The sequence below is a fragment of the Ips typographus genome, linkage group LG8 (genome assembly GCF_016097725.1).
Source record: "Ips typographus isolate SLU linkage group LG8, UJ_Ityp_2.0, whole genome shotgun sequence".
NCBI classification, from domain to species: Eukaryota; Metazoa; Arthropoda; class Insecta; order Coleoptera; family Curculionidae; genus Ips; species Ips typographus.
In genome coordinates, this window is record NC_138429.1 from 2,558,657 (window position 1) to 2,572,509 (window position 13,853).

The 13,853-nt window shown below is 32.1% G+C and overlaps 1 protein-coding gene and 1 long non-coding RNA gene across 6 annotated transcripts in view; one reads left to right on the forward strand and one right to left on the reverse strand.

The window, feature by feature from the left end:
* The window catches only part of Elk (Eag-like K[+] channel), a 29,182-nt gene extending 15,576 nt beyond the window's left edge, over positions 1–13,606 (reverse strand). For 2 of the 5 annotated variants that reach the window (XM_081984824.1, XM_081984823.1), the window contains exons 1-3: positions 12,904–13,036; positions 5,228–5,331; positions 162–395 (exon numbers count right to left, since the gene is read on the reverse strand). In XM_081984824.1, coding sequence (XP_081840950.1) covers positions 162–395; positions 5,228–5,331; positions 12,904–12,920 — 355 coding nt within the window. In that variant the 5' untranslated portion in view covers positions 12,921–13,036. Of the gene's footprint in view, positions 1–161; positions 396–2,486; positions 2,659–5,227; positions 5,332–10,891; positions 11,158–12,903; positions 13,037–13,587 lie in introns of those variants that run through there. The other 3 variants (XM_081984826.1, XM_081984825.1, XM_081984828.1) reach the window with 3 other exon arrangements.
* LOC145732531 (uncharacterized) lies at positions 2,991–3,633 on the forward strand. The gene is made up of 2 exons (XR_014179022.1): positions 2,991–3,224; positions 3,329–3,633. It is a non-coding gene; the product is annotated as an uncharacterized LOC145732531 (long non-coding RNA).
* Positions 13,607–13,853: the final 247 nt, after the last annotated feature.

Genomic DNA, 13,853 nt, shown 5'->3' on the forward strand with positions numbered 1-13,853 from the left:
CCTTTTTTCTGTCAGTTCAATAGTGTCACTTTCCAGCTTTTTACTCACTTGAAAAATTGAATAATTTGACTCTTCTAAGATTGAAAATTATGACACTGAAATTATTATTATTTAATGGACTATTTAATTTAAACTAAAACTTATTCTAAAACCATACTTACCATTTTTTTTATAGAAAATTACTTCCAGTTTAAGCTCGTTTTTCGACTCTAATGATTTTTCAATTTGAGCTTTGTGCTCCTCTTTTGTCTCGGGTCCGTACAGAAACTTGCAGGAACATGCTTTTTGCATGATTTGGGCTCGTGTAAACCCTGTCAGCTCGCAAAATCCGTCAGAACAGTAAACAATGGGATAGAGGGTGGGCACTTGGGCGTTACCCAAAACAAAGTTGCTGTCTGGAAAAGTGCACAATGTAGTGTTAAAAGAAAATTGTCAAAATTTATAAATCAGGTTTTACACCGCAGTTTGATGTTAAAGAAATTGATCAATTTATTCATAAAGCAGCTTCATGAAAGAATGTTATAAGTGTGAAACTAAAATTTACCTTCAAATAATTTTACGAAATTTGACAAATGTCCACTGGACATTGTAGAAGGGTGTCCTAGTAACACTGTCCAGTGGTCAAAGTTTAATATTTCAAATATACTAAAATCACATAAATATTTTGAATTTCAATTTTTTCCCAGTTCTGCTCCTATCAGAGACACTTTATTCGTCTTCTACTACAGAAAAAAATACAGTCCTCTTGAACTCATCTTTATGAAGGAATAATAAGAAAGTGAATAGCGTACGACAGGGAAATTCAGGTCAAAGCATTTAATTTTCTCAATTTCCTTCTTCTTGAATCTTTAAAATAACCTTTGTATTACAAAAGGGCGTTAAAACAGCTCAGGTATCACGTGGGTATAATGAAACTAGTAAAATTACCAAGAATGTTTATCCTCCTTAGGCAAAGTTTAAACTTAACAAAAACATGTTTGCGCGGTTTCCTGAAAATTATCTAATATCTCAGAAACGACTCACTAAAGAGCTGTAAATCAAAATTGAAAAAACAAACTAATTAAGTATTCAGTTTCAGAGTTTTCATTTCCTGAAATTAATTTATAGTTTGATGGTTTACTATTATACCAGGTGACTGTTAAAACGACCAAATTTTCCATTTTCTCTATTTTTTTAAGGTTGTGCAGGGGAAAAACACTGGTGATCTTAATCAATAAATTATTCAGGTTTAGATTAAGACCTACATATGGTAAACTGTCTGACACAGTTAATATGTGAAAATCAATATTTTTTACGTATTAAGCATATGTTAGGTATTTTGAGTTTTATTGATCTAAAACTAAGCACAGTTACAAATTTAGAGGTTATCTAGTTTAAAAGTCAAAATTTACAAGTGGGAAATCCTAGTCGTAGTAAGAGCTTTTGACATGGTTTCTAAAGGGATGTTCTCTTTGCCTTTAGGTAGGAAACCGCACTCTTCAAGATTTCCGGATAAACGGAAAGGTCAGCTAGATTTGGTTATAAAGTCGTGTTAATAAATAGGTCGAGAGTAGAATACGAAAATGTTTCCGGCATTTCGAAATAGTTAATCTCTAATAGGTTTTCCGTAGTAGTTAAAGGCCTGTGGCATTTTCAGAATGATGCACTTTTAAAATAATTTTGAAAAGTTTAGCATATTTGTAGATCCCTCTGGCATTATTTGAGACCTTTACAATATTATTGAAGCTTCTGGTTGTTTTCCAACAATCCTGAATGGTTTAGGATATTTGTAAAAGGTTTTCAGCAGTATTTAGAAGCCTCTGGTATTTTAAAAATTACTATAAATGTCTTGACAATTTTAAAATTAATTTGGAAACATTAAAACATTTGTAGAACCCTCTGTAGTTTTCAGTAGTAAGCGTATGTCTTAGATAACGTTGCAAACAATTATTATATGACAGCTGTCAATCCGCCGATTTGATTTCAAACCATATACGAACTTATCAACGACCCTACGTCAGCGCCTACTATACTACAAGGTGCTTGTCAAAAATTCCAATATGGCGGAAAGTGGTGACAGTTTGCGTTTGTTTGTTGGTTTATATTGTGGAAATTGAGTTTTTTGTGGATTAGATGAATTTTTACGGTTTAAAATCAAAACTTGAGGTTATTTGCGTAAGTTATTTTTGTTTGCTGCCGTTTATAAGTTTTTCAAGCCACATTGCAACAGCAATTCAGGAAAAAGCCCAACCGTGTCAAGTTTTTACCGGATCTAACTCAACAGTGGTTGAACACTTTGAAGTGGGATGATTTTACTCCAACACTATACTCAATGGTAGGTACAAGTGCTTTCTAGTACAGTAGACTTATTAGGTACCTAGGTACTTGTTACATGCGCAGGTACGTGAGTTTTATTTTAAAGCATCCTTCATTGTGAGAGCAACACAAATAATTTTGAATGAATGTTCTTGGTAATAACATAAGAACCATTTACCAGTTTTACTTACCTAGTTTTAAGGATGTACAGATTTTCTTGTATTGAACAGTGTTTAAACTAGTTTGATGTGTGTTGTACTTTCCAGGACAAATGTTCTAACTAATTTGTTTAGGCTGGGCTTGATTGTGTATAAAAAACTCTATCTATACATATCTCGATCAGGAATGAACCTTTCTTTGATTTTTCACTCACAACTTGCAATCAACTACACGAAATAATTTTAAAAAAACATATTTCCAGAGACAAGGTAGAGACCAGTATCTTTATTGGATGTTTTTATCCGAGCTGATCCGGACCTGATCGGAGTGATCCGAGTTTACTGTCTTTTTCTGTGACACACACAATATCGTATCTGATTATATCATGTTTTCTTTTGTTAGCACGAGGGAAGGTGTCACTGAGATGGCACCACTTGCAACGTCAACCTGGTCAGCGGTATTGCCAAATGGCGTTTATTTGCGCTATCTATTACCGAAAGCTATATTTCTGTCTCACTTGAATATACATTGTAAAAGTGTAAAGAAATTCTATACTTTTTCGACTTGGCAATATGGAGGAAACGAATAACTTAACCTGAATTTTGTGACAGTTTTTGCAAAAGTTGTGTTTCCACTTTTTTTCTGTATTAGTTTTAAATTTAGTTATTAAACATAATTTTTCTTCACAATGCCGCGATGACGTGCATTATTTGTGGATTAGCCGAAAATGAGGTCAACAAATTACATGCCATTCCCTCCAATTTGGAAAAGTAAGTAAATTACAAAAATACTTGCACTCTAAATCACAATAGCTCTTTCATAGTCATTTTACAAATTCCATATAAATACATAATTATAAAATGTCTTTCAACAGGTGATTAATAATTAGCTGACCACTAATGACAAAGTCACTACTTATTCCAAAGTTTGATGAGCTCCCAGATCAAAATGCACTTTGAAGCTTATTAGAAGCTGGATGAAACAGGTAACTTATTTGATAGAAATTAAGTAATTTCAGGGTCTGGTTGGGTTTTTAAGGGATTTTTTTCCAATCCTTGCAACCAGTATTTATTTTCCCCATGCAATTAATATGATATAATTCTTTTCTTGCATTTTTTTACATGTTTTCTTATAATCAAGGTTAATTATTTGTCGGTAATATACTGTTATTCAAATGCATATTATACATTGGTATTATTTTGTCACCCTTCCACACAAAATGCGGATATTGTACTGTTGGTCTAAACCATTTTTAAGTCCAATCACTGTTTAGTTAAACATTGCAATGGAACATAGGAATCTAGGTAATCTAAATTATTTAGCTATGTACTTTAATTTTTATTTTACGATTGTTGGTATAACATTGAAAATAATTATTTTACAAGTAGTGGCATAAGGTGCTTTACCAAAAGATATTCCTTATAACAGAAAGTACAAATACAATGTTTGTCATCCCTTACAAATGATGTAAAACATTAAATGTAGAAGGGGTCAGACAGAGAGAAATGTTGTTTAGTAACACGTTAATGAGGTTCGTTACTCTTTGCCTCTAATTCCAAATATCCTTTGCTGAAATTAAAACTCAGAATACATAGCAAGTTTCATAACATTTCTGTAATATAATTAAAGTTAAAAAACCAAACACAAGTTACTCTTTAATTTAAAAAAACTGGAAAGTAAATCCAAATAGTCAAATACGTTTTTATGTGAAAAGTTGTAAAGGAATATGGAATGTAAGGGAATTAAGTCTTGCTTCTCCTAATTACAGTCAGATTTATTAACTATGTTACCACAGCATTCATATACAAACAAAATGAATTTTTGCCATATTGCACAATACATATTGAAATTATGATTTCCAATACCCTTCTTCAAATAATAATTAATTAATCATTTTAAGCCTCAAAACGACCCTAAAAGCTTTGGAAGTAGAATCGATGGGGATTATATTGGTCCTGTTTTGCCTAAATGGTACTAACTGGCTAATGTTTTGCATTGAATAATTCTCTAGATGTAACATAATTTTAATTATAATGACCAGCAAACTGTAAGAAGCCACTCGACTAAACGCATTTAACCAATTTTCTAAACCCTTGACCTTTTATTGATCTTCTATTGCCAATCTTCCCTTTACTAGAGAGTTTAATGTGACATTATATAGTTTCGAACCGATAAAGTTTACAAGCAATCCATTTTTATTATTATGGTTACTATTTCTTATACAAAGTGTCCCAAATATAAATTTGTTTCGTATTCCTAGTTTGATCAGATAGTCACTTTAAAGACAATTGTCCAAGTTAATATATTCAAATCACAGAAGGTTTTCCGTATTCCATTTGGTCATTTAGAAATTAGCGTAACTTGGTTACACAACGTTTAGAACTGAAATTGGAACAGTTAATAATTCAGTTAATCCAGTATATGTCAGGTAAATTAAATATGACGCTAGTCCCACTTTGTAAAGCGGATTTTACATCACAAGTTTGAAATCAAAGTTGTAATTGGACACTGTGTTTTAGTAGAAATCTAGCTTTTATTCAGCTAAAATAACGGTGAAATTAGTGAACGTTTTTGCGAATCAGAAAGTGCTAAACAGATGAATTTCAAACCAAATCGATGTCTTTTATCGTATAGTTAATACAAGAAAATCATAACAAAATAGGATTTCCATTTTCCAGCATTCACGATTGCCCCAGTAATTACAGTTTGTGAAATTCTGGAGCTTAAATCGTATCGGCTGAACAATTTGAAAGCGGCTTAATTTAAAACTTACGTGTGCCATCAAATCGCGTTGCAATTGTATCCAGAAACGTGTTTTGGGGCGCTAAAAGCCCCCTGCGAGCAGGCATGGATCCAGGAAACTTCTGTAGCGCTTTTCTGCAATAAAACATTTAGTTCAATCAATACTCCAGATGGTTTTAAACCCGCTTATTAACTCAAAAATGTCAAGCTGGGTAATGCTGAATTCATAATAATATTACATTATTTTGTAGCAAAATTCCTCTTTGACAACGTATTTTGCAAATCCTTACAGACGTGAAAGCTCCCGGCGAAAACAAAATCCCACCTGTAGCTTTTAGCGGTATTACGTTTTCGACAGGGAATATAATGCTATTTAAGCTTCTAGGTTTTGTTTTCGTAATGTGTTTATATGATTATTATATGTAAATTTGGTTGTTAAAACTCGTTTGATGAAAGAGGTGCTAATAAAAGATATAAGGAAGCAACGACTTGAACCCTGAAAAAGATTGTTAAAAATTCCGCAACAAACCAATTTCCCAAGGAAATATAAATGGAATGCAGGTTTGGAAAAGTGTCAACTCTAGCTGAAATCCTTAATCTGAATTAATGTCTTCAGGTTTCTTGAATATTTATCTAGGTATTTCCCTTTAACACTTTCAATTTATTGTCGTTGAAATTGGTTTCTTTCCTATATTCAAACTGTGTGTCTTTTAAAGGTTTTTTGCTACAATGGGGTATTTTCCCAAAGAAGATTAGATTTAGACAAAGATGAACCTTATATTAAGTGATTTGTATTTTAACTTCATTCTTGTGAACTGTTAATGATAAGTCTGCTTTATAAAAACTCTTATAAATGGCGTGTCAAAAAAATGCTTTTTACGCTTCTATGTTAACCATTTTGTATACTTTATATTGATATACGATTTTTGTTACAACTCGTGCCAAAAAAACTGAACAAAAACCAGAACGGTAACCCTGTTTGATTTCTTGGCCAAGTTACTCCAAACTGAAAATATTTTTAGAAATTCTGCAAAAAAGTAACAGCAAAACAGTTCATTTAATAAAATAAAACTATTATCGCAACTAAACTTAAATCAAAAGAAATTGAGTTGTAAATCACACTGCCTCAACTCAATAAAACCAAGGATTATTGAATTTTAGTTAATACAAAATAAATATTTTAATGAAACAGTGATGAAAAACAATTAGTTGAAAGATAAATAAACAAACACTCCATTCGATCTGTTAGCGGCAAGATAATCAAAAAGAAACGCCGAACTAAAAATAGCAGGTAGTTTTGTTAGTTTAATGACACACAATTGAGTTCACCTAATTTTTTTTTAAACCAAACAGGCGCGGTAATAAAGTGAATTTTGTTCCGGATCTGTATTCCATACATTGTTTGGACTGATTTACGTGTAGACGTTTAAAAAAATGCAATTTAAACAACGTGTTACCGGTTGGTTTACAGGAAAATTAGTTGTACGTGTTAAAGCATCCATCACTCAAAACCTCAATGCGTTTTAGAGACAATAAACTTCTAAGTTTAATCACCCTTCTTACGAAATGGTTCAGCCCAATCTAATTAATCTAAAGACAGTTTTTAATTAGTACGGAACTGGTGTTTCTGAAAATTAAAACTTTTCAGGTTTTTGTTTATCAGTTTCCTGTTTTAGGGACAAGTTAATTTAAAAGTGGAATTAAAGGGAAACTTTCTGGATCTTTGGAAAAAAGTCTGTTCCGTATTATTTCGGAAACAAATGGCAGTTTGTAATGAGTTTTGTTCTGTGATTTGACTGAAGGTTTTCAATAATACTAAAAGTACAGGTATATCTCAATATTACCTGAAAAAAGCCTGGCTTCTTAGAATGCCCCGGAGCATTGTATAGTATTTTATTCACTTTAAGGAAAATTGCTTTTTGCATGCAAAGTGTTATTTACTAAAAACAAATATCTGTAACAAAAATAAAAGCAAATTTTCTTCATTTCAATGTTTATTTGGCTGGGATAGTGATCGATATGGATACGTTTTTTCCTTCTTGATACATAAATACAACGTGACGTGAGTATACCCTGAAGCTATAAAAAATATATTACCTCTATTGGAAAGCCCTTGACATAAAGAACAGGAAAAAACATTGAGCAAATATTGCTAGAGAAGATTACATTTTTAGTCAGCTTTAAGGGTTTCTAAGGTGGTTTTCCATATATTTTTTAACTAATATGAAAATTTAAAAAAAGTAAGTAAAATTACCAGTTAATTAGAAATACTGTGTTTCTGACAGTTCAAGTTTTGACACCGCTTTTATACCTGACTGTACCAAATTTTGTAGGGTTTTTTTGGATTATTGGATAGGAAATTTAATGAGGAATTCAAAAATGTGGTTAAAACTGTCATTTTCTCACTCCAAGTGGGTTTTACAGGCGATATCATCTCTGCCTGTCTATTCAAACTGTGTTTCTGAGTGTACTAACTTTTCTCGCTGACTGTACCAAATTTTGTAGTTTTTTTTCAGGTTGTTGGATAGGAAATTTAATGAGGATTTCAAAAATGTGGTTAAAACTGTCATTTTCTCACTCCAAGTGGGTTTTACAGGCAATTTTGTCCCTGACTGTTCTTTCAAACTGTTTTTCTGACAGTTCAAATTTTGACACGACTTTTCTCCCTGACTGTACCAAATTTTGCGGTGTTTTTTGGGTTATTGGATAGGAAATTTACTGAGGATTCCAAAAATGTGGTTAAAACTGTCATTTTCTCATTCCAAGTGGGTTTTACAGGTGATATCATCTCTGACTGTCCTTTCAAACTGTGTTTCTGACAGTTCTAACTTTGACACGGCTTTTCTCGATGACTGTACCAAATTTTCTAGTTTTTCTTCAGGTGGTTGGATAGGAAATTTAATGAGGATTCCAAAAATGTGGTTAAAACTGTCATTTTCTCACTCCAAGTGGGTTTTACAGACAATTTTGTCCCTGACTGTTCTTTCAAACTGTTTTTCTGATAGTTCAAATTTTGACACGACTTTTCTCCCTGACTGTACCAAATTTTGCGGTGATTTTTGGGTTATTGGATAGGAAATTTACTGAGGATTCCAAAATGTGGTTAAAACTGTCATTTTCTCATTCCAAGTGGGTTTTACAGGTGATATCCTCTCTGACTGTCCTTTCAAACTGTGTTTGTGACAGTTCTAACTTTGACACGGCTTTTCTCGATGACTGTACCAAATTTTCTAGTTTTTCTTCAGGTGGTTGGATAGGAAATTTAATGAGGATTCCAAAAATGTAGTTAAAACTGTCATTTTCTCATTCCAAGTGGGTTTTACAGGTGATTTTGTCGCTGACTGTCCTTTCAAACTGTGTTTCTGTCAGTTCTAACTTTGACACGACTTTTCTCCCTTACTGTACCAAATTTTGCATTGTTTTTGGGTTATTGGATAGAAAATTGAATGATGATTTCAAAAATGTGGTTAAAACTGTCATTTTCTCACTCCAAGTGGGTTTTACAGGCGATATCATCTCTGCTTGTCTTTTCAAACTGTGTTTCCGACAGTTTTAATTTTGACACGGTTTTTCTCCCTGACTGTACCAAATCTTGTAGTATTTTTTTCAGGTTGTTGGTTAGGAAATTTAATGAGGATTCCAAAAACGTGCTTAAAACTGTAATTTTCTTATTCCAACTGGGTTTCACAGGCGATTTTATCTTTGCCTGTTCTTTCAAACTGTGTTTCTGACAGTTCTAATTTTGACACGGCTTTTCTCCCTGACTGTACCAATATTTGTGATGTTTTTTGGGTTATTGGATAGGAAATTTACTGAGGATTCCAAAAATGTGGTTAAAACTGTCATTTTCTCACTCCAAGTGGGTTTTACAGGCGATTTCATTTCTGCTTGTCTTTTCAAACTGTATTTCTGACAGTTCTAACTCTGACACGGCTTTTCTTCCTGACTGTACCAAAGTTTGCACTGTTTTTGGGTTATTGAATAGGAAATTTAATAAGGATTTCAAAAATGTGGTTAAAACTGGCATTTTCTCACTCCAAGTGGATTTTACAGGCGATATCTTCTCTGACTGTTCTTTCAAACTGTGTTTCTGACAGTTCTAACTTTGACACGGCTTTTCTCCCTGACTGTACCAAGTTTTGTAGTGTTTTTCAGGTGATTGGATAGAAAATTTATTGAGGATTTCAAAAATGTGGTTCAAACTGTCAATTTCTCAGCCCAAGTGGGTTTGATAAGCAATTGTGTCCCTGACTGTCAAATTGTGCTCAAAAGTTGCAAAAATCAGGGTGTAGAAAAGTTTGGTAAGGAACCGGTTACGGTAAACGCTTATCACTAAAAATTAATGATTTGTGGTTTATCTGCAATTTGTATCAAGGCCGCACAAACTTGTTCAACCATGATATTAGTTACTGATTGGATTGTTTATCCATGTTCCTGTTAGGGCTTCCCGTGGCGTTGCTATAGTGGTGCTTAATTAATAAACATCAGGCATTATTAATAGCGGAAAGCAGCAAAATGCGATTTCCGAAGATTACAGAAATTGTTTTCCAATAATATTAATAAAATTGGCAAAGCGAAATAAACTCTCGGTTGGAAATTATTAAGCAAAAGTGCAGGAATTTGTTTGTACTTAATAAAGTTGGTGGGTTTAAACTTTTCAGTTGTATCCAACTGTGCTATTTGTCCTTTAACAAACAGAAGTAAAAAAATATCAAATTAATCATGTTTTTAAGAAAAGTGTTATTAAGAGCACTTCTGGTTAAAGCTCTTTGTAAAAAGTTTACTAAATGTGTAAGTAAAAGTAAGTAAACCTTAGATTATCTATTCCTTTAAGTTCTAACTACCTGAAACTTTTAATCATTTATTGAAGGGGAAAATTCACTTTGCAGTTCTCTTGATGCACTTCAGGCCTTATAAACTTCCTTAAAGTCTGAAAATGCTTCTCGTATTTTGGATTAGATGCTTTAATTCACGTTTATGTAAGCAAAATGCTGCAATCAATCGGTTAAATACACCAAAATTATAACTGATGCTGGTCGTAAAACTGACACAGGCATAATTTTAAATTATGCAGCTGACATGTGGGAGGAATACGTTGGGAAAGTTGGAGGAAATATTTTGTTGTTTATTAAAGAAGCGCAACATAACACTGACAGAAAATTGATACTGAAAATCGTAACCATCAGAATGTCCCTAACAGAAAGATCCTTTAAAAAAGTATCTAGGTACCAACAAAACTATTATAGACACTTACGAATAATTAACTTTATCTTTATGAACAAATAATATAGCTCTGATTACTTTGTTTTTATTTTCAATTAATTACTACTATTGGTTGTAATTAATTGTTTTTGCAAGCAGCAAACAGAAAGCTGCATTTCTTGACCAATCACAAAGTAGGACACTAACACATGTGAACTTACCATTATAGTCTACATGTGAAGCATTTACATAAAACTACAAACAGTGCTGTGCACATATAAACCATTAACGTTTTAATCAACATTGTATATTAATCCAGATTTTGGCATTTCAGTTAAAATTAACTTAATAGCATTTATGATTTATAGGTATGTAATAGTAATACTGGAATGCTTTATTTACGTTTTAGTCAGACTTGCAGAAAACTTACTCCACGTTATAAAAAGCAACAGGTACATTTTCTGCTAACCGCCAGTATATTCTTTGTTCTTACCTGTATAAATCACGGTAGTTTGGTGGATGTCTGTGCTATTGTAGTATTGGTTTAGTAAAAGTTATCCATAATCAAGACATATTTCAAAATTGTTATTACCGAAACAATTTCACACTTCAGTCAGTTGAATAAATTAAACCATTTTTTGTGCTGTTTACTAAAGTTCAAAACTATTTCGATATTGGAACATTGCATCAAAGTTTCCGATAGCAACACGTGAAATTATTCCCGATCCCGAAAGACGCAACATCACACAGAAAATACGTACTGTGAGCTTGGTTGCCCGGGAACATTAACGTTATCCCATTTTATGGATCTGGACGCTTGCGCGCAAGTCGTTGAAGCAACAAGAAAAACTGTATTTTGGTATTAATTTTTTATTATTAACACCCCTAAAGTAAGTTAAATAGATTGACTGAAATGCGGATGAAAAAAAATATTGATACCGGCTTAAAAGCTTTTCTTAAGAAGTGTTATCCAGACTATAGTAATAACTGTCAAAAGGAAATGATGCATCGAGTAATATGTGTTCAGTTAAGTTGATTTATTTCATATAAATGAATGATATTTTGTATTAAACCGTTAAATTAGCGTAAATAGTTTATCGGATTTTTCCTATATAATGTGATAAGATAAAGTAATACAGTTTTCACTGGAAAAACATTGTAATTCAATGTTTTGCTTCGTACGTGAATATATGAATATTAAAAAGGATTACTCTGCCAGCAATTTCGCTTTCGTGGTATATTTTTAATTAAAATAAACTACTCTTCATTTCGACTGCGTTATTATTGTATTTTAGGGTAATTTTAATTTGGAACCGGGACTTATTTACGTTAAAAAAATACAGAAAGTGATCGTTACATTATCAGCGTTTCAAAGGATTATTAACCTAATTTCTGACACAAAACATACTATGTGCCATTTAATTTGATCTAAACTATACTTTTCAAGTTTTTCTTGAAGTTGCCGAAATACCCAGACTATAACTTTTATATTGTTCATTTTATGAGCCAGACATACACAAAAAGAGCAAGGAATTTGTGATAGAAACTTTTATTTCTTAAGTAGCAGAAGCTTTGTGTGCACGTGGATTTAACTTTTCGTTTCTCTAACGTGTATTTTTATACAAATGAAATAAGTTATAGTTTTGCTGGTTCTCTTAGGAAAACTTGTTTAATTCTCAGCCTACGTTTTGTATCTGACTGTAATATGTTTTCAACTTTTGCTCGCCCTGTATGTGTTTTAGACGTGCCTGAAAGAGAATTTAAATAACAGGGGAAAAAGAAACATGCTGATGGACCAAACATTTTGATGCTTACAATATTGAGCATTATAAATATTAAATTTATTTGGGCGTTATTGTACAGAGTGTGACAAACTAAAACTTTTATTCATATGTATGGTTTTGCAACAAAAATTCAAAATGGATTCTATAATCATCTTCACCTTCACCATCCTGTATATAAAAATACTCTGGGTTTATGCTGAATAGTTTATAAATCTTACCTTCCAGAAACTTTCCGAATAATGAGTTTTCAGATGGAATAAATTGATTGTTTCTAGTAAATTGTTACCTTCAAAGTTATTTGACAATGGACTGTTTCCACAATTGCCATTATTATTTCCTTGGGGACCCAATGACATGATTTGTTCACCCTTTGCCGTGATTTATCGAAAGTTCTATCAGATAGTAGTAAATATACGCTGTTTTTATTATGGAAAACTTTGCTGGTATGAGTGACGTTACTTAAACGCAAAAAAAATGTTATTCTAACTTGAAATTTGGATTGGTAAGTTTATTTTTCAATTATTTTACTACCATTCTTTACTACGTTTGTAAATATGAAAGGGAGCGATACCATAAAATCAATTTGTAAACACAGCAAAACAATAAAAATTTCAAATAAACAGTGTACCTATGAGTAATCGGATTGCGGAACTGTGGATTTAATATTGACTGGTGGTTTAATTAATCCTTAATTAAATTAATAAGTATTTATAATACTTACCTCATCTTGTTCAACATGTCAAAACCTAAAACTTCTGGTAAAAACGATTGGTACTACCACCTTTCCCGATAAGTACCGCAAAACTAGTCGTAAACTTGGTGCAGTACCAATTTTTTGTATAATAACCAAAGTATACATCTAAGAAAACATTACTTGTTTATCTTGTATTGTTAATAAAACATTATTGTATACCAATAAGCTCAATGGCATTATTAAATGGTTAGATCACCAATATGTCTAGACTAGATTACTTGTAGTTTGCAAAAAAGGCACAAAAAGAAAACACTTTTCCTTGCTAACACCCTGTATGTTGGTCAAATTGTATGATATTGACCATAAAAAAATATTTATATTATTTAATAAATAATGCAGGGATGTAAATTACAAATGTAAATAAGGAAGTTGTAGGAAATTTCATCCTCTACAAGATTGTATTAAGGTATTTTTGTTCTTTAGGACCTCCTTAATTAGTTACAAGGCAAAAAGTGTTTTTACTGTTCTTACTCTTAGGAGCCTTAAGCAATCCCTGAATAAATAAAATATGATTACATTTAAAAAAATTGTTTTTGGATGTGAATTGCTATGTATTTTGTACACCTTGTATATTTAATATTTTGTATCTCTATTACTATTATTACAAGTATCGACCAATCAAGAATTCAAAATGAGCCCATTCCTACTTACCCAGCTGACACCAATCAAATTTCTAGCTGTTGATAACCTAACCTCAATTTTTCAAATTTTGGTTTAATTTCTATTACAAACCTATACATTTTGCATTTGAGGTGGTAATAAAACTGAAATTTAATGCAAAATTTACTTTGTAGTGTAGGAAAAAGTCAATAAACTCTTATTTACGGTAACAACACCAATTTGTCTCTTCCCTGATTGGGTGCATTGTTGCCAAACGCAGATTCCTGCAACCACCAGGTTCAAGCAAATGGCAGAAA